The sequence below is a fragment of the Piliocolobus tephrosceles genome, chromosome 10 (assembly GCF_002776525.5).
Source record: "Piliocolobus tephrosceles isolate RC106 chromosome 10, ASM277652v3, whole genome shotgun sequence".
NCBI classification, from domain to species: Eukaryota; Metazoa; Chordata; class Mammalia; order Primates; family Cercopithecidae; genus Piliocolobus; species Piliocolobus tephrosceles.
In genome coordinates this window covers 122811596-122833752 of record NC_045443.1, presented here as the reverse complement: position 1 = coordinate 122833752, position 22157 = coordinate 122811596, and the positions used below count along the sequence as shown (strand labels likewise).

General features: G+C 54.1%; 1 protein-coding gene across 4 annotated transcripts in view; it reads left to right on the top strand.

Annotated features, from left to right (window-relative positions):
- The window catches only part of DHX37 (DEAH-box helicase 37), a 48646-nt gene that overhangs the window by 8501 nt on the left and 17988 nt on the right, over positions 1–22157 (top strand). For all 4 annotated transcript variants that reach the window (XR_002730443.2, XM_023206242.2, XM_023206230.2 and 1 more), the window contains exons 2-15: positions 366–535; positions 4057–4169; positions 6164–6506; positions 8602–8750; positions 10681–10773; positions 13251–13347; positions 14398–14511; positions 17085–17186; positions 17397–17511; positions 18802–18897; positions 19128–19213; positions 20184–20328; positions 20993–21069; positions 21370–21602. Coding sequence is in view for 3 of the 4 variants with exons in the window: in XM_023206230.2 (XP_023061998.2) it covers positions 366–535; positions 4057–4169; positions 6164–6506; positions 8602–8750; positions 10681–10773; positions 13251–13347; positions 14398–14511; positions 17085–17186; positions 17397–17511; positions 18802–18897; positions 19128–19213; positions 20184–20328; positions 20993–21069; positions 21370–21602 (1933 nt within the window). In the remaining variant the exon portion in view is untranslated. The remainder of the gene's footprint in view (positions 1–365; positions 536–4056; positions 4170–6163; positions 6507–8601; positions 8751–10680; positions 10774–13250; positions 13348–14397; positions 14512–17084; positions 17187–17396; positions 17512–18801; positions 18898–19127; positions 19214–20183; positions 20329–20992; positions 21070–21369; positions 21603–22157) is intronic.

The following is a 22157-nucleotide window of genomic DNA, read 5'->3' as shown; positions in this document are numbered from 1 at the left end:
AGAGATTCTCCTGCCTCAGCCTCCCAAATAGCTGGGATTACAGGTGCCCACCACCACGGCTGGCTAATTTTATATTTTTAGTAGAGACAGGGTTTCGCCATGTAGGCCAGGCTGGTCTGGAACTCACAACTTCAAGTGAGCCACCTGCCTCAGTCTCCTGAAGTGCTGGGATTACAGGCATGATCCCCTGCACCCGGCCTTGAGAACATCATAGTATTGTTATGAAAATAGATTTGACCTCACAGACTCCCCTGTTCCTGTGTCCAGGCTCTGGAGGCCCCCATGCAGGTCAGGGGACTGTGGGAGATGGGACCAGAGCCACCTCAAGGAGAGTGGGGCCTTAATAATTGTTTGCGCTCTTTCAGACAAGGACACTTTGAAGGGAGTTGATGCAAGCAACGTGCTCGTTCTACCGGGGAAGAAGAAAAAGAAGACCAAAACCCCTCCGCTGTCGAAGAAGGAGAAGAAGCCTCTGACCAAGAAGGAAAGGAAAGTGCTGCAGAAAATCTTAGAACAGAAGGAGAAAAAGAGCCAGGTACGCCCCGCTCGGACAAGGTCTGCACGTGGCTATCCAGAATAGAGATGGGGGGGGTCTCTCTCCTCCTGAGGGGGTGTCTGTGGCACAACTGATAGAACTTTCTGGAATGAGGAAAATTCCAGTGCATGGTCCAGTACAGTAGCCACTAACCGCATATTGCCGTTGAGCACTTGAAATGCAGCTACTATGGCAGAGGAACTGAACTGAACTATTCTGGAGACTGTCCAACTTTTTTCCTTAATTGGTTTTTCTTCTTTTTTTTTTTTTAACATTTACATCTAATTTTTTTTTTCCTTTTTTGTTTTGTTCCCCCACCCCCCACACCTTTTCTGGCTCTACCAAACCTTAAATTTTTATTTTATTTTATTTTGAGATGGAGTCTTGGTCTGTTGCCCAGGCTGGAGTGCAGTGGTGCGATCTTGGCTCACTGCAAGCTCCGCCTCCTGGGTTCAAGCGATTCTCCTGTCTCAGCCTCCTGTGTAGCTGGGATTACAGGTGCGTGCCACCATATCAGGCTTTTTTTATTTTTATTTTTATTTTTATTTTTATTTATTTTTTTATTTTTAGTAGAGACGTGGTTTCAGCGTATTAGCCAGGATGGTCTTGATCTCCTGACCTCGTGATCTGCCGCCTTGGCCTCCCAAAGTGTTGGGATTACAGGCGTGAGCCACCGCTCCCGGCCAACCTTAAATTTTCATAGAGGAAAAAAGTTTGTCATGGAAAATTCAAACATATGCAAGAGTAAAGAGAACGGTATGATGAACTCCCATGTGCCCATCGCCAGCTCCAACATTGATCAGCCCCTGGTCAATCTTGGATTATCTCCACTCCTGGTCACTTTCCCACCCCTGGGTCATTTTGAAGCAAATCCCACGTACAATGAATCTGTGCTGGTTTCCTGGGGATGTCATACAAATGACCACAAACTGAGGGGCTTAGGACAATAGAAATTTGTTCCTTCCCGGCTCAGGAGGCCAGAAGTCCGAGATTAAGGCATCGGCAGGGCTGTGCTCCTCACTGGGCTCAGGGGAGGGTAGTTCCTGGCCTCTTCCCGCTCCTGGCAGCTCCAGGTATTCCCTTGGCTTGTGGCTGCGTCACTCCAATCTCTGCCTCCGTGTTCCCTCAGCCTTTCCTCCGTGTGTCTCTTCGAAGGGTGCTTCTCATTGGATTTAGGTCATACTCATATACTCAGGATCATCTCGTCTTGAGATCCTTCACATAGTTACATAATTACATCTACAAAACCTTTTTTCCAAATAGGGTCATGTTCGCAAGTTCCAGGATACAAATGCATCTTTGAGGGAGGCCGCCATTTAACCCACTATACATAGCATTTTATCCATAAATATTTCAATTTGTATCTCTATAAGTAGAGACTTTTAAAAATGACCAGAATACCATTAGCACTTCTAATCTTTTTTTTTTTTTTTTCTGAGACAGAGTCTTGCTGTCTGTCATCCAGGCTGGAGTGCAGTGGCACAATCTTGGCTCACTGCCAGCTCTGCCTTCCAGGTTCATGCCATTCTCCTGCCTCAGCCTCCCGAGTAGCTGGGACTACAGGTGCCCGCCACCATACCCAGCTAATTTTTTGTATTTTTAGTAGAGACGTGGTTTCACCGTGTTAGCCAGGATGGTCTCGATCTCCTGACCTCGTGATCCACCCTCCTTGGCCTCCCAAAGTGCTGGAATTACAGGCATGAGCCACCGCGCCTGGCCAACCTAATCTTTTATTTTAATATCAAACATCTAGCAAATGGTTAAATTTCCTGTTGTTTCATGGATACTCCTCACCCATCTCTTGTTTTTTTTTCCCATTGTAGTTTATTTGTTGTTTGTCTTACAGAATTTCCTACCTTCTGGATTTTAAATATTTTATTTTATTTTATTATTATTTTTTAAGACAGAGTTTCACTCTTGTTGCCCAGGCTGGAGTGCAGTGGCGCGATCTTGGCTCACTGCGACCTCCGCCTCCCGGGTTCAAGTGATTCTCCTGCCTCAGCCTCCCAAGTGGCTGGGATTACAGAAAAGCGCCACCATACCCGGCTAATTTTATACTTTTAGTAGAGACGGGGTTTCTCCATGTTGGTCAGGCTGGTCTTGAACTCCCAACCTCAAGTGATCCACCTGCCTCAGCCTCCCAGAGTGCTGGAATTATAGGCGTGAGCCACTGCACCCAGCCTTAAAATTTTATGTTAAACATGCTCCTCTGCCGTCTGAGTGTTTTGTGCATCAGTATTTGGATCTGTAGCAGTGACTCTCACCTGGGACAGTTTAGCGTCCCCACCAGCCCCGGGGACACACGGCATTGTCTTGAGACATTTTGGGCTGTGACAACTTGGGAGTGCTGCTGGCATCTGGCGGGTGGAGCCATGGGATGCTGTTAACAGCCTACAATGCACAGAAAAACAAAAACTTACTTGGCCTAACTGTCAATAGTGCTGAGATTGAGGAACCCTGACCTGGAGGCTTATGAGAATCAAGTTTGACTTTTGGTGAGGCCACTGCACGCAGGAGCTGTGTCTTTGTATCAGGAGGCTTGAGGGTCTCTCTCCAGCAGCTGTGGATGGGCAGTCCCCGGAGCCTTAGTAGGGGGAAGACTCACTCACCTGTGAGCGTGTTCTTTTTTTTTTTTTGGAGACAAGGTCTTGCTCTGTCGCCCAGGCTGGAGTGCAGTGGTATGACCTTAGCTCACTGCAACCTCTGCCTCCCAGGTTCAAGCGATTGTCCTGCCTCAGCCTCCCGGCTACCTGGTACCACAAGCATGCGCCATCACGCCCAGCTAATTTTTGTATTTTTAGTAGAGACATGGTTTCACCATGTTGGTCAGGTTGGTCTTGAACTCCTGACCTCAGGTGATCTGCCTGCCTCGGCCTCCTAAAGTGCTGAGTTTGCAGGCATGAGCCACTGCGCCTGGTCGGCATGTCCTTTTTAAATCCTATTTAGGATGCTTTCCCACTGTGCTGTACCTTGCTCTGTGTGTGTGTGTGTGGTGTGTGTGTGTAATACACACGTAGAAGTGTGTATAAAACCTATATGTACAATTACAAGAACAATAAAGGAAAAACTCATGAAAGCCTCACCCAACTGAAAGAAGCCAACTGGGTACATCCCCTGCACACAGCATTGCCCAGGGTAGCTCGGGGACCAGTTCACATCAGACACACAAAGCCGCCTCCTTCCTCAGAGCTGCTAGGGAGCATTGCTGTACATGACTGAGCTGTGCTTTATTCGTCTCCTGTTGATGGGCATCTGGTGGGCCATAATCTTCTACTGTGATACCCTGCTGCAAAGAACCTCATTTATACAACCCCAGATTCGGTAAAAGGGGTTAAAAAAGCCATGCCAAGCTTGCTGTGTCTGTTGATGGAAGAACACCATGCAGCAGTAGAATTACAATTTGACCTCTGATTTTGAAGACTCCAGTTGTTAATGATGCTGAAATTTTATTACAGTCTCACTTCCCTTCTTAGGAGAGGGTTGTGATGGCAAATGCATAACACACTCGTTTCCTTCCCCAGCGAGCAGAGATGCTACAGAAGCTGAGTGAAGTCCAGGCTTCCGAAGCCGAGATGAGACTCTTTTATACCACCTCCAAGCTGGGCACTGGGGACCGCATGTACCACACCAAACAGTGAGTTGGCCAGTCCTTTCCTAACCCTGCCCTCCCTCCAGGGCCCCCTAGGGAGGGTGCACAGGTGATGGGGTCCTCTGGGGGTGGAGCATTTGAGAAAATACCTTTGTGGTGGCCTGAGTGGCTGATAATTGATTATCATCCTAAATGCCTGTAGTGGGTAAAGGCCATAGATGCTGCTGAACCTTCTGCGACACACAGGACAGCAAAGTTTCTTGCTCCCGTGATGTCGGGGTTTTCCTGCGATATAGAGTCCCATATTACAGCTCCTCCAGCTTTTGTACAGCTGATTAGGCCAGAAATTGCCATTAGGTGGTCAAGGGCTGGATTTGGCCCATCAGTGGGTTTTGTTCGGTTTGTGTTGTGTGGTTTTTTTCTTTGTTTCTTTTTTTTTTTTGAGACGGAGTTTTGCTCTTGTTGCCCAGGCTGGAGAGCAATGGCGCGATCTCAGCTCACCGCAAACTCCACCTCCCAGGTTCAAGCGATTCTCCTGCCTCAGCCTCCTGAATAGCTGGGATTACAGGCATGTGCCACCATACCCAGCTAATTTTGTTTTTTTTGTTTTTTTTTTATGAGACGGAGTCTCGCTCTGCCGCCCAGGCTGGAGTGCAGTGGCCGGATCTCAGCTCTCTGCAAGCTCTGCCTCCTGGGTTTACGCCATTCTCCTGCCTCAGCCTCCCGAGTAGCTGGGACTACAGGCGCCCGCCACGTCGCCCGGCTAGTTTTTTGTATTTTTTAGTAGAGACGGGGTTTCACCGTGTTAGCCAGGATGGTCTCGATCTCCTGACCTTGTGATCCGCCCGTCTCGGCCTCCCAAAGTGCTGGGATTACAGGCTTGAGCCACCACACCTGGCCAACTAATTTTGTATTTTTAGTAGAGATGGGGTTTCTCCATGTTGGCCAGGCTGGTCTCAAATTCCCAACCTCAGGTGATCTGCCCGCCTTGGCCTCCCAAAGTACTGGGATTACAGGCGTGAGCCACCGTGCTGGCCAGTTTGTGTCGTGTTTTAAGGCATGAGTGCTGTTGGCCAATATGTTAGCTTCCCGGTGCTGCCATAACAAATTACTGCAAACGACGATGGCTTAGAACAACCAAGCCGGAAGGGCGCCATGGCTCACACCTGTAATCCTAGCACTTTGGGAGGCCAAGGCAGGCGGATCACCTGAGGTCAGGAGTTTGAGACCAGCATGGCCAACATGGTGAAACCCCATCACCACTAAAAATACAAAAATTAGCTGGTCATGGTGGCTCATGCCTGTGGTCCTAGCTACTCTGGCAGCTGAGGTGGGAGGATCACCTGAGCCTGGGAGGTTGAAGCTACAGTAAGCCGTGATTGCACCACTGCACTCTGTCCTGGGTGACAAGGCGAATTAATGTTCCCACCTAGTCTTGACTACTTGGACTATCCGGCCACACCAGCAGTGTCCCCACCAAGCTGCTGACCCTTAAATGGCCCGTGTGCCCTTCCCACCCAGTCCCACCAGGCTCTGCGGTCTCACTCAGCCTGTGCTGCTCGTTTACATGAGGCCTGGCCTGTGCCTGTGAGCACTGTTCAGTTAGTGACTTTATCGAGTGCAGACTGTCCCAGGCTCTCTGCTAGGCCCTGGGGGTAGAGCAGTGCACAGAAGTAAAGTCCTTTCTCTTAAGGAGCTTCCTAGTGTCATGGGGGGAGGTGTAATCGTGGGAAGTCATCAGGTGAGTGCATCTGTGTCCCATGCTGGGAAGCACTGAACAGAAAATGAAGCAGGGAAGAGCGAGGTGGAGGGAGAAGGTAGAGGTGTGGGGTCTGTGTGTGGTCAGGGAGTCTCCCTGACAGGTGGCGCTTAAGCAGAGGCTTAAGTGGAATGAGGGGAGCTATCTGTGGGAAGGGCATTTCAGGGAGTGGAACAGCAGGTGCAAAGGCCCTGAGGCAGAGAGGTGTGTGGCCCTGGAGTCCTGACCTCTGGGGATTGAGGTGGGGCCTCTGTGCCTGAAGTCTCTGCTGTCTCAACAGGAAGCCTGACGAGGTGGTGGCCCCAGGCCAGGAGAAGATCAGCAGCCTCAGTGGTGCCCACCGGAAGCGTCGCCGCCAGCCCTCAGCTGAGGAGGAGGAGGAGGAGGAGTCGGAGGAGTCGAAGCTGGAGGGGGAGCCAGAGCTGGACGAGGACCCGGCTGCTGAGCTGGCTGAGGCTGGTGCGGGGACCACCGTGGCACCTCTGCCGCCAACTCCAGCACCCAGCAGTCAGCCCGCGCCGGCTGGGATGCCTGTTCCTCCTCCTCCAGCTGCAGCACCCCCACCCAGGGCCCTGGCCAAGCCTGCTGTCTTCATCCCTGTGAACCGCTCCCCGGAAATGCAGGTTTGCTACCCTGTGCAGAGGTTTGATCTCAGCTGACTGCAACCTCTGCCTCCGAGGCTCAAGTGATCCTCCTGCCTCACCCTCCCAAGGAGCCTGGGACTATGGGCACGTGCTACTATGCTTGGCTAACTTTGTATTTCTTTGTAGAGACAGGGTTTTGCCATGTTGCACAGGCTGATCTTGAACTCCCATGCTCAGGCAATCTGCCCACTTTGGCCTCCTAAAGTGCTGGGATTACAGGCATGAGCACCATGCCCGACCTTCACCGCTGTTTTAAACGTTCTTGTCTCTCTCCTATGAGCGCATGTACAGAAGTTTCTCTTGAGCAGTGTTTGCAGATGACGTCATAGCCATCTTTGGGTCATGAATTGAGTAGCTTTTAATCTTTTCTTTTCTTTTTTTTTTTTTTTTTTGAGACAGTGTCTTGTTCTGTCTGCGAGGCTGGAGTGCAGTGATGTGATCATAGTTCACTGCAGCCTCTACCTCCTGGGCTCAAGCAGTCCTCCCACCTCAGCCTCCTGAGTAGCTAGCACTACAGATACGTGCCATCATGCCTGGCTAACTTTTTCATTTTTATTTTTTTGTAGAGACAGAGTCTGGCTATGTTCAGTCTGGTCTTGAATTTCTGGCCTCAAGCGATGCTCTGCCTTGGCCTCTCAAGTCACTGGGATTACAGGTGTGAGCCATCATGCCTGGCCTCATATTGAAAAAAAAAAAACAAATGGAGGCCAGGCGCAATGGCCCACACCTGTAATCCCAGCACTTTGGGAGGCCGAGGTGGGTGGATCACCTAAAGTCAGGAGTTTGACACCAGCCTGGCCAACGTGGTGAAACCCTGTCTACTAAAAATACAAAAATTAGCCCGGCGTGGTGGTGGATGTCTGTAATCCCAGCTACTCGGGAGGCTGAGGCAGGAGAATCACTTGAACCCGGGAGGTGGAGGTTGCAGTGAGCCGAGATCACACTATTGCACTCTACCCTGGGCAATAAGAGTGAAACTCCGTCTCAAAAAGTAAATAAATACAACATGTGGAATAGAATAGAAATAGAACAAAATTAAGAATATGAGCTTGTTGGCCGGGCTTGGTGGCTCACGCCTGTAATCCCAGCACTTTGGAAGGTGGAGGCGGGCAGATCACCTGAGGTCAGGAGTTCAAGACCAGCCTGGCCAACATGGTGAAACCCCATCTCTACTAAAACTACAAAAATTAGCTGGGCATGGTGGCATGTACCTGTAATCCCAACTACTCAGGAGGCTGAGGCAGGAGAATCACTTGGACCTGGGAGGCGGAGGTTGCAGTGAGCTGAGATCGCGCCACTGCATACGCTTTAGGGTGAGCCATGTTTCACAGAACTGTTCCTTCCACATACGATACATATATGTGTCTCTGTGTGTACTGAATCATGATATAAAATGTGTTTCTTTTCATGAGTCACAGGAAAAAATGTAGAAAGCACCTGCTCTGGAATATGTGCCTAGGAGAGGAACTGCAGGGCCACACATCCTTGACTTTGAGAAAATTTGCACCAGATTACTTGTCAAAATGACTGTGCCATTAATTGAGACTCCTGCCAGCGACAGCTGAGGGTTCCCATATCTCTGAGAGACTGCTCTGCCCCAACCAAGCTGTGTCGGGTTCACACCATCCTGCCTCAGCCTCCCGAGTAGCTGGGATTACAGGCGCCCACCACCATGCCCGGCAAATTTTTTTGTATTTTTAGTAGAGACGGGGTTTCACCATGTTAGCCAGGATGGTTTCTATCTCCTGACCTCGTGATCTGCCCGCCTCGGCCTCCTAAAGTGCTGGGATTACAGGTGTGAGCCACCGCGCCTGGCCAGGAGACAGGGTTTCACCATGTTGGTTAGGCCGGTCTCGAAGGATGTGATGATGTCAGGCCTGGTATCCCGAAGGATGCGGTCCCTGTCTCTGTCTCTGCTGGACCATGGCTCCTGGTCCCCTCCCCAGCTGTCAAGGCCTCCTTCCCCAGCAAGCACGTCTGTTCAGCACCCACGTGTCAGCTGCCACCTTCCTGGATGTTACATCACTGTCTGTAGTCTTGCTGCTGCCCAAGTGCTGACTTCCTCTCCTTCCAGGAAGAACGGCTGAAGCTCCCAATTCTCTCTGAAGAACAAGTGATCATGGAGGCTGTGGCTGAGCACCCCATTGTCATCGTGTGTGGTGAGACTGGCAGCGGGAAGACCACACAGGTGCCTCAGTTTCTCTATGAAGCAGGCTACAGCAGGTAGGGGCTGGACACAGGGTTCTCTCTAGGTCCCTCAGTGACACTGGAGATGCCCCGAAAGGTTGATGAGAGCCTGGGGCTCCCTGGGATCTGATCCTGGATCTGCCCTGTGCATGCTGTGTGACTTCAGACAAGCTACTTAACCTCTCTGGGCCCCAGCTGTGAGATGGGAATAATGGCACCTACTTCACAAGGTTGTCATGTGGATTAAGTGAGTGAACTTGCGTAGCACACTTTATCCCTGGCACATAGAGCTATGTGCTTACTATTTTTTCTTTTCTTTTCTTTTTTTTTTTTTTGAGTCGGAGTCTCGCTCTGTCGCCCAGGCTGGAGTGCAGTGGCTGGATCTCAGCTCACTGCGGGCTCCGCCTTCCAGGTTTACGCCATTCTCCTGCCTCAGCCTCTTGGTAGCTGGGACTACAGGCGCCCACCACCTCGCCCGGCTAGTTTTTTGTATTTTTAGTAGAGATGGGGTTTCACCGGGTTAGCCAGGACGGTCTCGATCTCCTGACCTTGTGATCCGCCCGTCTTGGCCTCCCAAAGTGCTGGGATTGCAGGCTTGAGCCACCGTACCCAGCTATTTTCTTTTTTCCTTTTTTTTTTTTTTTTGAGACAGTGTCTCACTGTGTCGCCCAGGCTGGAGTACAGTGGCGCGATCTCAGCTCACTGCAAGCTGCGCCTTCCGGGTTCACACCATTCTCCTGCCTCAGCCTCCCAAGTAGCTGTGATTACAGGCGACCACCACCACGCCCGGCTAATATTTTTGTATTTTTAGTAGAGATGGGGTTTCACCACATTAGCCAGGATGGTCTCGATCTCCTGACCTTGTGGTCCACCCACGTCAGCCTCCCAAAGTGCTGGCATTACAGGCGTGAACCACTGTGCCCGACCAAGAGACGGGGTTTCACCGTGTTGGTCAGGCAGGTCTCGAACTCTTGACCTCAGGTGATCCACCCCCCTCTTGGCCTCCGAAAGTGCTGAGATTACAGGCGTGAGCCACGGTGCCCGGCCTGTGCTTACTGTTTTCACTGTGTAGCCTCCTGTGGGCACTTTTGACCCATGTATGTTGGGGTCCCCAAGACCATGTGCAGGTTCGATAATTGGGGACTTCCGGGACTCAGCTTGTTATCCTGTGCATGGCTATAGTATGTTACAGCAAAGGACGCGATTGGCAGAGGGCAGTGGCACCTGTGGTGTTCGGGGGAAGCCCAGCTCCAGCTTCCAGAGTCCCCTCCCGGCGGACTCACCCAGGACGCACTGAATTCTCCAGTAGCCACCTGTGGCCACACAGGAACTACCCTCCACCAGGGAAGCTTGTTAGAGATTCAAGGTTCACGGCTATTATTGGCCAGGCAGCCTAAGCCCGCCCTGCCTGGCAGGAACGAAATCCTAGATGCCTAGAAGGAAAGCAGGTGTCCGGCATAAACCACCCTGTTTGCACAAACAGCCTGGACACGGTGGGCCCGCACTTACAGGGAATGGAGGGAGCTCTCCTGTTGTCCAGGTTCAGGCACCCAGCAAGGGCCAGCCCTGTCAGCAGCCTTTCCAGGGAGAGCAGCCCCAGGCCTGTGGCATTAACGTTCCCACAGAGCTGGGACCAGCCACCCATCGGCTTAGCGGGTTCCTGTGTCTGGAGGAGCTTGTGCTTGACTGGGGCAAACAGAGCTCTCAGCCTGGTTCCCCCAGGCCCCGTTCCTTCTAGCGGCTGCCTGGTGTCTGCTGCACCGTGAATGCTGAACCGTTTTCTGTGTGTTGTTGGCATTTGGGCTGTTCCCTTTGCTGTTAAAAGTAGTGCAGCCTGGCCTTGTTTCCCATGGCCCCTGGGCGAGCGCCAGGTCAGTGTGGTGAATCTTGCTGTGGAACTGCATGAGGCTTTGGGATGAGCAGGTGGGGCCACGCACTGTTGATGGCCATGTTCTTCCTCCCCCAGTGAAGACAGCATCATCGGTGTCACGGAGCCCCGCCGAGTGGCCGCCATGGCCATGTCCCAGCGAGTGGCCAAGGAGATGAATCTGTCCCAGCGGTGAGGGCTCTACTTCCTGGGGGGAGCTATGGGGTGGTCCTGTGGCCTTGCCCAGACCTCCTTGGAAGCCCAGGAGTTGGTGAGCGGCGTCTGTGCTGAGGGTGCTGGGTGGAGTGTCACCTCTGCATGCAGCACTGGGAATCGTTGTGGGAGACAGCTTTCCAGGACCTGCCCAAGCAGGCAGCCTTCAAGCAGGCCCTCGGCTTACATCCTGCACAGTGTGCGGAGGGGACAGAGTGGCCCATCCAGGGACTCGAGAACAGAGCAGGGGGCCAGATGCAGGCAGTCACGGAGCTAGTACCTAGCATTGCCGGGTTAATGTAAAACTCAAGGTTCTAAAGTACAGAATCTTGGCTGAGTGCGGTGACTCACACCTGTAATCCCAGCACTTTGGGAGGCCGAGGCGGGCAGATCACCTGAGGTTGGGAGTTTGAGACCAGCCTGACCAACATGGAGAAACTCTGTCTCTACTGAAAATACAAAATGAGCCAGGCGTGGTGGCACATGCCTGTAACCTCAGCTACTCGGGAGGTTGAGGCAGGAGAATGACTTGAACCTGGGAGGCAGAGGTTGCCGTGAGCCAAGATTGCATCATTGCACCCCAGCATGGGTGAAAAGAGTGAAATTCTATCTCAAAAAGAAAAGAAAAAAAAATCCGGCAGTAAGTCTATAGGACTTTCTTTGGAAAGCCACGTTGAACAGGCAGATACAGCACGTGCTTTGCAATGGCTGGGAGCACGTGTTTATAATGCAGATGCCCGCGTCTAACATGTCCAACGTGGCCTAAAATCCAGAAGGCACAAAAGAGCACAGAGTGAGAGCCTGCCTCATCTGCCCACTCATCAGACGTTACTAGGCAGCATCTAGTATGCCAGGCCTATCCTGGGCTCTCAGGATGTGGTGGTGGGCTGGACAGAGCCACGGCCCCCAGGTCAGCATGCCAGTCGGGGGTGGGCCGGACAGAGCCACCGGCCCCCAGGTCAGCACGCCAGTCGGGGGACTTGGTGTCTTTGTCGGTTAGGCTGGGAGGACACTAAGGCAGGGATGGAGTACTGAGGGCCCCTTCTCACCCAGTGCCCTGCCTCCCCCCCAGGAGCAGCCACCACTGCCCATCTCCTGTGCATCCTCCTGGACGATTCTGTGCATAGTCAGCGTGCGTCTAGAAAAAACTGCCTCATCCTCTTTTTAACTTGTTAAATATTATGAAAATGTGAGAACTGGGCATGGTGGCTCATGCCTGTAATCCCAGGACTTTGGGAGGCCTTGGCGGGCAGATCACCAGAGGTTGGGAGTTCGTGGCTAGCCTGACAAACATGAAGAAAACCTGTCTCTACTAAAAATACAAAAAACTTAGCCGGATGTGGTGGCGCACACCAGTGATCCCAGCTATTCGGGAGGCTGAGGCAGAAGAATCGCTTGAACCTCGGAGGCGGAGGTTGCCGTGAGCCGAGATCACGCCATTGCACTCTAGCCTGGGCAACAAGAGTGAGACTCCATCTCAAAAAAAAAATTGGGGGCATATGCATAAGTAGAAAGGATAGTATAATAAGCCCCCAGGTACCCAAGACCTCGTTATAATAATTGTCAACTCCTGCCCTACCCTTTTGGCTCTATACTCTCCTCCTGGCCCCCCTCCCCACCACTGTTTAGAAGCAAATCATAGATACTTTATCCTCGATATTTTGCTGTACAGATCTGAGAGATAAGGACTAATTTTTTTTTTTTTTGTTTTTTGAGATGGAGTCTCGCTTTGTCACCTAGGCTAGAGTTCAGTGGCGTGATCTTGGCTCACTGCAACCTTTGCCTCCAGGGTTCAAACGATTCTCCTGCCTCAGCCTCGCGAATAGCTAGAATTGCAGGTGCCTTGAACTCCTGACCTCAGTTCATCTACCCGTCTCGGCCTCCCAAAGTGCTGGAATTACAGGCATGAGCCATTTTTTGTTCTTTTGAGATGTTGCCCAAGCTGCAGTGTAGTGGTCCCATCTTGGCTCACTGCAGCCTCAACCTCTTGGGCACAAGTAATTCTCCCACCTCAGCCTCCTGAGTAGCTGGGACTACAGGTGCGCACCACCACACCAGGCTAATTTTTGAATGAAGACAAGGACTTTTTGTGAAACACACACAGCTACAGTACCCCTATGATAGCTGCCAAGTCTGTATAGTCTCCAGAACACACTCCAGCCCATGTGCAGGTCTCCCCGGCGTCTCCTGGTGTAGTCGCCATCCGAGGAGGGCTCTGGCCAAGGTGTTTGGGGCCTGGCTCCTCAGTTGCCCTCAACAGCTCCTTCCCTTCCCTTCAGAAACCAGGATTTTGGAGGGGGAGAGTAGACTGGGGAGATGTCTGGGCCTTGTTTCGGGTTGCTGGTGGGCCCTGTCCTCAAGCCGCCTGCCTGCTCCATGACCTGCCTTGTAGTGGCCCTGTGGTGACAGTCCCAGCCAGGCGTGGCTCTGCCCTAAACCGAACTCTGCCCACACAGGGTCGTCTCCTACCAGATCCGGTATGAAGGAAACGTGACAGAGGAGACCAGAATCAAGTTCATGACAGATGGTGTGCTGCTCAAAGAAATCCAGAAGGTTGGTTGCGGATCCTGGCTCACAGAGCAAGGCCAGTGGGCATGGGGGCGGGGTGCTAGGCGTAGCACTCCCATGGTGCTGCTGTGTGACTTTGGGTGAGTTACTGAACCTCTCCAAGCTCAATTTCTTGATGAGTATGTTAGTGCATTCCTCAGAGAATCATTTTGAAGTGGAAGTTGTAGAGTGCATGCTAACAGCTTAGCACAGTGGCCCGTACCTAGAAGGTGCTCATGAAATGTGAACTTGTATTTTTATTATAACTGACTCACAGAGTTCACACCTTGTCCAGGGTGTACTGAAAGCCTGTGGTGTGCAGGCTCTGCCCTGCGGTGGGCCCAGACACAGCCCCTTCTTGGGAGCTTCGAGTCCAGTTGCGTTTGGTGAGGGGCAGCACCAGACTCGGAGTGGGGTGCCAGCCTCAGGCTGGGGGACAGGGGAGCCGTTGGGCCTTGCGCTTGAGAAGGGGTGCGTCTTCACGGTCCCTGGCCACAGAAGCTGCGTCCCCAGTTCTTTCCGTTTGTAAATCGGAACCCGAGCTGCTGCCTCCCATCAGCGCAATTGGGCCTTGGGGAAGCGCCCCACGCTTCCTAGGGAGCCGGCCATTTGATCAAGCGGATGGCACGCACACCTGGAGAGCCTGCAGGGCCCGGGTGGGGGGCTGCTGTCTGGTGAAGACGCTGTGCTCCGTGCTGGCTGTGACATCCCCTTGGGCAGGGCCAGTGTCTCAGGGGGATGGCAAAGGTGATTCCAGCCCTCCTGGCTTGGAGGCCACTGGGACTCCTGGGGGTGTCAGTGGATGCGGTTTGGGTCTGGGTGGCCCCTGTCTGTGTGGCACCTGCTGTCTGACTGCCCACGGCCCCACCCGCCATCTCACGTCCATTTCCCACCTGCTCTCCCGCTCTGCGGGCATCTGAGTTGAGCAGCTCACCTCTGAAGAAGAGCAGCTGCCCTTCCTCTCACACTGTCTCTTCAAGTGGGAGTTCTGAGACGTGAAGCGGCCCTTGGGGCTCAGGCCGGGAGGGCGGGCCTCACCCCTGGACCTCCCCCCAGGACTTCCTGCTGCTGCGGTACAAGGTGGTGATCATCGACGAGGCCCACGAGAGGAGCGTGTACACGGACATCCTCATCGGCCTCCTGTCCCGCGTTGTGACTCTCCGGGCCAAGGTAGCGCAGGAGGCGGGTGCTGGGGAGCCCCGAGCCCTGGGCCCCCCCAGCTCTGTCGGGGGCTTGGGCTCCCTTCACTTGTTCCCCGTTGTACCCTGGGCTGCTGCCATGAGCAGATGCCCCAAGGACAAGATCCCCTTGGGCCTAGGTCTAGGCCCTGTGCCAGGGCCGTGAATCTTTTAACAGCCCCTGTATGATCCCTTCCCCACCGCCCCGGCACCAGCCTCATAAACTAGTGTCCTTCTCCGCACACAAAGCAAGAGGCTCAGGCGAAGTGTTGATGCCTGGCCAGGCGCAATGGGGCCAGTTGATGAGGCCTCTGGGCCTCTGGGATCAGCAGAGCGGGTGGGCCTGCCCAGCCAAGGGTCAGACTCCCGGAACTCTGAGAGGGGCTCCCCGGGGCCTCTTTCTCCATCTCCCTGCCCCAACCCGACACGGGCTTGCTGAGTGGAGGGTGCCACCCTGGGGCTGGGCTCCATGCAGTAGGCCTGTCCCACCCTCCCGGCAGAGAGAGGGACCTGTGCTCCACGTGTGCCACGAGCCTGGCCACGTTCAAGGCCCTGATAATCGACAGTGAACAAGACAGCATCTTGTTCTAACAGTTCCTGCCCTCCTGGGGCTTCCACTTCAGCAAGGGTGGCAGGCAGGACGCAGACTCAGAGTGTGTGAGCCAGTGACGGACCAAACCGGGGGCAGTGGAGGGAGGACGCGGGGCTAGTGAGGGTTTCACCCGAAAGGTGACCTCTGAGCTTGAGTGGAGGGCTGAGTGAGGGAGGGAGCGAGGAGAAGTCTGACTGGAGGAGAGCAGTGCAAAGGTCCTGAGGCGAGCATCTGCCTGGTGCCTTTTTTCTTTTGGTAACAAGCTTTATTGGGCTGGGATTCATATTTCATATCATTTATCCATTCAAATGTACAATTCAATGGTTTTTTTTTTTTTTTTTTTGAGACGGAGTCTCGCTCTGTCGCCCGGGCTGGAGTGCAGTGGCCGGATCTCAGCTCACTGCAAGCTCCGCCTCCCGGGTTCCCGCCATTCTCCTGCCTCAGCCTCCTGAGTAGCTGGGAGTACAGGCGCCCGCCACCTCGCCCGGCTAGTTTTTTGTATTTTTTAGTAGACACGGGGTTTCACCGTGTTAGCTAGGATGGTCTTGATCTCCTGACCTCATGATCCGCCCGTCTCGGCCTCCCAAAGTGCTGGGATTACAAGCTTGAGCCACCGCGCCCAGCCAATTCAGTGGTTTTTAGTCCATTCACAGAGCAGCCATCACCACAGTTTTACGTTTCATCACTCATCAATCCCAAAAGAAACCCTAGGCCGGGCACAGTGGCTCACGCCTGTAATCCCAGCACTTTGGGAGGCTGAGGTGGGTGGATCACTTGAGGTCAGGCGTTTGAGATCAGCCTGGCGAACATGGTGAAACCCTGTCTCTACTAAAAACACAAAAATTAGGCCTGGTGGCGGGCGGCTGTAATCCCAGCTACTCGGGAGGCTGAGGCAGGAGAATCACTTAATCCTAGCGGGTAGAGCTTGCGGTGAGCTGAGATCGCACCACTGCACTCCAGCCTGGGTGAGAGAGCGAGACTTCATCTGAAAAACAGAAACAAAAAGAAACCCTGTGCCTTTTACGGTTTTTTGTGGTGGTGGTTTTTGTTTTGTTTTGTTTTTTTGAGGCAGGGTCTCATTGTCACCGAGGCTGGAGCGCAGTGGTGCAATCACAGCTCACTGCAACCGCGACCTTCTGGGCTTAAGGAATCCTTTTGCCTCAGCCTCCTAAGAAGCTGAACCATTTGCAAATGATTTCCCACAGTGGCTGCAGAGTTCCATGGTACTTCCCCACCAGCAGTGTCAGAGCTTCCAGCTTCTCCACATCCTGCCAACACTTGTCATTTTCCATTTTTATTATTCTAGACATCCCTGTGGGTGGAAAGTGATATCTCACTGTGGTCTTGGTTTGTGCCATTAGGGAGTCTAGAGCAGCCAAGCAGCGAGGGTGAGGTGGAGTCAGGAAGGCACGGGGGTAGGGCAGAGAGGGACGGTCACTGTGGGGCAAGACAGGGGCCTGTGCTGGGTGCCATGCCTCCCACAGAGGTGCTCTGGCCACTCCTTAGCTTCTGGGTTTGGGGTTTCCTACCAGCAAAGACAGCAAGGGCTTGAAGCAGAGCTCACCATGAGGCTGTCAGGCATTGCTGAGCGGCCTGGGGACCAGGGAGCTCCCTCCCACCCCCACAGACCTCCGAGAATCAGGCAGCTCCTCCCTGAGCCCCCAGAACAGACACCCGGTGAATCTTGGTATCAGGTGGGAGCTGGGTTGGGTGGGCCTCAGTCTCAGCCCACTTGCCTCATATTCCACCATCAAAGCCTGACTCTGAAAGACACCCTGGAACAAGCCACCGCCCTGGGAGCAGCAGGTTCCGCTATTGACTCACTTTCTCCAAGGAGCCTTTGGCATCCAGAAAGGGGCAGAGGGTGGGGGCTGGAAACGGGGGTCGCAGCAGGGCACCCTCATGCCGATTTCCCAGGCTTCAGACCCACCTGTAGTCCTGGGGCCGCAGTCACCAAGCCTGTCCTCCCGCAGAGGAACCTGCCACTCAAGCTGCTCATCATGTCGGCCACGCTGCGGGTGGAGGACTTCACCCAGAACCCGCGGCTCTTCGCCAAGCCGCCCCCGGTCATCAAGGTAACACAGGGTCCCAGGTCCTCTGTGAGCTTGGACGGCACAAGGACGCCCTGGTGTCGGGAGCCTCCTGAGAGACCTCCCTTGGTCACGTAGGGGATTGACAGCAGCTTGGAAGGGGTGTTGGAAACCTTGAATCAGAGTGATGGGGAAAGGGAAGGCAGCCCTGGGCCAAAGCTCGCCCCCCACCGCGCCTTCCTGGGCGTCCCACAGGTGGAATCCAGGCAGTTCCCAGTGACTGTGCATTTCAACAAGCGGACACCACTGGAAGACTACAGCGGCGAGTGCTTCCGGAAGATTTGCAAGATCCACCGGATGCTGCCCGCAGGTGAGGCCCTGGCCAGGTCAGGGGAAAGGAGCCGCCCTTCCTAAACCCTCGCTGAAGGCACAAGTGTGGGAGGGCCCATCTCTGAGTGGCTCAGAAAAGTCCCTTGTCCCTGCTAGGCCTCGGCTTCCTCACTTACTTCAGAGTGTTCACAACACCTGTCCTGCTTTATTCCACTCAAAACACTATGAGGCTTCAGCAGCTACCCGATGGTGGAGTTTGCCATCTGTCCGCATCTGATAAGCAGAAAAACCCACAGGGCCCAGGCCGGTGCTGGCAGGTGACCATAGACACTGCAGGGGAACAGGCACATCCCCTCGAGAGTCACGGATACCCTTCACAGTTCTGCCTTGTCCCCATCACACCTGCTCCGTTACTCACCTCATGTTACTGGAATGGACGTGACCTTTCTGTGTGAATAGAGTGTGATCACTTCTAGCCAGAGACTTTTTTTTGAGACAGAGTTTTACTTTTGTTGCCCAGGCAGGAGTGCAGTGGCGGATCTCGGCTCACTGCAACCTCCGCCTCCTGGGTTCAAGCGATTCTCCTGCCTCAGCCTCCCAAGTAGTTGGGATTACAGGTGCACACTGCCACGTCCGGCTAATTTTTTGTATTTTAGTAGAGATGGGGTTTCATCATGTTGGCCAGGCTGGTCTCGAACTCCTGACCTCAGGTGATCTGCCTGCCTCAGCCTCCCAAAGTGCTGGAATTACAGATGTGAGCCACCGCGCCCAGCCTAATCAGAGACTCTTGTGTGCCGAATTCGGGCCCAAGGCTGACTTTCTTCATGTTAGGGAGGCAAGGAGCCGTGGGGGTGCTTCCCACCAGGCTTGAACTCCTCCTTCAAGGAAGCTGAGGTCGTCGCTTCATGTTACTCTCTCCTTGCTCTGCTTACAGCCTCTCGGGGCTCCCATCCATTCTCTGGAAGACTGGGGCTGGCAGGAGGCAAGGCGGAAGCTTGGGCAATGAGCCTTCCTGCAGCCTCGAGTCTCAGGGCAGCCATGGCGCTGTCACAAGTGTGGTGTGCAGGTTTTCACTTGAGCACGTTTCTCAGGGCTTTTGGGTCTGTGCCTGGGAGTGGCGCTGCTGGGCTGTGTGGTCGCTGTGTTTGTTGAACTCCCTGGCAACAGCTCCTTCAGTCTGGGGGTGCTGCCTCCTGCCGTCTGTGTACCCCTGTCCTCCTGCATTATCACTGGAGCCCCGCCTCTCAGAGCAGGGCCTGGCAGGTGCCCATTGCTAAGCAAATGTTTGTGAGTGACTGATGGATAACAGAGGGGCCCATTCTTTCCGCAGGTGGCATCCTGGTGTTCCTGACGGGGCAGGCTGAGGTGCACGCGCTGTGTCGCAGGCTCAGAAAGGCTTTCCCACCCTCCAGAGCCCGGCCACAAGGTAAAGAGGACGCCCCGACCCGCGCTCTGCCCTGAGCAGCTGGGCTTGGCCTCACACTCCCTGGCTGGGGTGCAGCTCCCGCCTCTGAGCTTCCCTCTGGGAGCATCAGCACCTTTGCCGTCCCCCACCTCACCCCCGAATGAATGGCCGTGCCTTGAACAACAAAGAGCAGTGTGCTAGCGACCATGCGGGCCACACACGCCTTTCTCTCCAACCTGCCCCTTTTCCAGAGAAGGACGATGATCAGAAAGACTCAACGGAGGAAATGCGGAAGTTTAAGAAGTCGAGGGCCAGGGCCAAGAAGGCGCGGACCGAGGTACATGGGGGGCTGGCAGGGACTCCTGGAGAGTAAGGCTGCGTTGTCCAGGATAGCAGCCGCCAGCCCCATGTGGCTGCTTAGGTTTAAGTGTAATTGGAATAAAATGAAATTAAAAATCCAGTTCCCGTTCGGGCACAGTGGCTCAGGCCTGTAATTCCAGCACTTTGGGAGGCCAAGGTGGGAGGATCATTTAAGGCCTGGAGTTTGAGACCAGCCTGGGCAACATGGTGAGACCCTGTCTCTACAAAAAATTTTTAAAATTAATCCAGTGTGGTGGCACATGCCTGTGGGCCCAGCTGCTCAGAGGCTGAGGCGGGAGAACCATCTGAGCCCAGGAGGTCAAGGCTGCAGTGAGCCATGATGGCCCCACTGCACTCCAGCCTGGGCAACAGAGTGAGACTCTGTCTCTGAAAAGGAAAAGAAGGCCAGGCATGGTGGCTATGCCTGTAATCCCAGGACTTTGGGAGATTTCAGATCACCTGAGGTCAGGAATTTAAGTCCAGCTTGACTAACATGGCGAAACCCTGTCTCTGCTAAACATACAAACTTAGCCAGGCGTGGTGGTATGCGCCTGTACTCCCAGCTACTCTGGGATGGCTGGGCTGGGAGGTGCTTTCCTCTAGCCTCTGCATGAAGGCACCATGGGTCTTGTGGTCCGTGACAGTAGCGTAAGCACTCAGCCATCTCCAACTTGCCTGTTGCACTACTGATGTGTCAGGCAGTGATCCAAGTTCTTCACATGTGTTCACACAACCCTCCCACCAGCCTGAGAGACAAGGTCTGTGATAGTCCCCATTGTTTAGGTGGGGAAACTCAGACAGGAAGAGATAGTTATGTGGCCTGCCCCGGGTCACACGGCCCGTGGGTGTGGACCGGGGCTTCCACATGAGGGCACCTGTCTTCCTGCACGTGCCTCATCCTCACACCCAGGGTCCCTGCAGCCCAGGTGTCTATGTGTTCGCCGTAGGTGCTGCCCCAGATCAACTTGGATCATTACTCGGTGTTGCCGGCAGGTGAAGGCGATGAGGACAGGGAGGCAGAAGTGGACGAGGAAGAGGGGGCCCTGGACTCCGACCTCGATCTGGACTTGGGGGATGGCGGGCAAGATGGAGGTGTGTTCCTAGCCCCGCTTCCTGCTCACGTTCATTAGCTCTGCCCTGGGGCTGTGCCCAGAGCCCTTGTGGGCCCCGTGGGGGCTGGGGTTCTAGCAGCTTTGTCTTCGATGCTTCCTGAGTTCTTTGAAACTGCCTGGCACGAGGAGGCCTGGAACATTTGCCATACTGAATGTAATGGGGCCTGCCAACCCCTTTGCTGACAGGTGCAGGTCTCCAGGGCCCTGGAGTGTTGCCCAGCTCCGTGTGCTTGCAGGGCCCCCGAATGTAGATGGACCCAGTGCCCTGCTGTGCCCAGCCAGGGGCTGAGTGGGGCAGCAGAGGGTACCCCAGTACTGGCTCAGCCTGAGCCTACCACAGTGCTGCCAGGACACGAGGAGCAGAGTCAGGCCCCCAGGATCCATGCCAGGGGTTTGGAGGAGGAGATTGTGCAGCACAGCAGGGGTTCAGATCCGGCTTAGGGCAGTAGAGACTAGAGAGCCCCTGGGAACCTCTCAGCAGTCCCCCCAGGTTTGGCCTGGCTGGTCCCAAGGGGAGCCACCTCAGCAGGGCAAAGAAAGGAGCTCTGGTGGAGCAGCCTACGGGTGCAGGACAGCTGTGGTTGGCTCCTGCCTGTGGGCATCTGTCCCGGCCCGGGTGCCAGTAACCTCTGCTTTCCCTCCAGGTGAGCAGCCGGACCCCTCCCTCCCACTCCACGTGCTCCCGCTGTACTCTCTGCTGGCCCCAGAAAAGCAAGCACAGGTAACCGTGCTGGGCTCGTGCCCAGCTTTTGGGGCACTTTTAAGGATATTGCAGTGAGGTTAGTCAAGCCCTTGGTCCTCTCCATCTGCTGTTTGACCAGCATCCCCAGAGTTTTGAGGAACATTGAGGTAGTTTTGGAGAACAGGGAACACTCCTGCAAGGCACTGGGGCCCAGATGGGATGGCTTGTCCTCGCTACCTCTCCAGCACACCAGCCTGGCTGGCTTTGTCCTTGGACCTCCATTCTACGATTGCTTTCCTGATTCTGGTGTTTTCCTGCCATCCCCTCCCTGAATCCTAGGTCTTTAAGCCTCCACCGGAGGGGACTCGGTTGTGTGTTGTGGCCACCAACGTTGCCGAGACGTCTCTTACCATCCCTGGCATCAAGTACGTGGTGGACTGTGGGAAGGTCAAGAAGCGTTACTACGACCGCGTCACCGGCGTGTCCTCCTTCCGTGTCACCTGGGTCTCCCAGGCATCAGCTGACCAGCGAGCGGGCAGAGCAGGACGGACAGAGCCCGGCCACTGCTACAGGTGGGTTACCCAGGCTCCTCCTCAGGGACGTTGGTGCCGCCTTGCAATAGCCACTGAAGAACAAGGGAAGGACACTGACCCCACCTCCATCTGTAGTGCGTCCCATGTCCTGCTGGGCCCCTGTGACTTTGGGGTGCTCCCCAGCCCTTTTGCTGGCTTTCAGATACTCACAGTATTTCTTTTTTTTTTTTTTCTTTTTTTTTGAGATGAAGTTTCATTCTTGTCACCCAGACTGGAGTGCAATGGCGTGATCTTGGCTCACTGCAACCTCCACCTCCTAGGTTCAAGCAATTCTTCTGCCTCAGCCTCCTGAATAGCTGGGACTACAGGTGCGTGCCACCACTCCTAGCTAATTTTTGTATTTTAATTTTATTTATTTATTTAAATTTTTGTATTTTTAGTAGAGACAAGGTTTCAGCATGTTGGCCAGACTGGTCTCGAACTCCTGACCTCAGGTGATCCACCCACCTTGGCCTCCCAAAGTGTTGGGATTACAGACGTGAGCCACTGCGCCGGCCTACTTGCACTCTTTCTTTTTTTTCTTTGTTTTTTTTT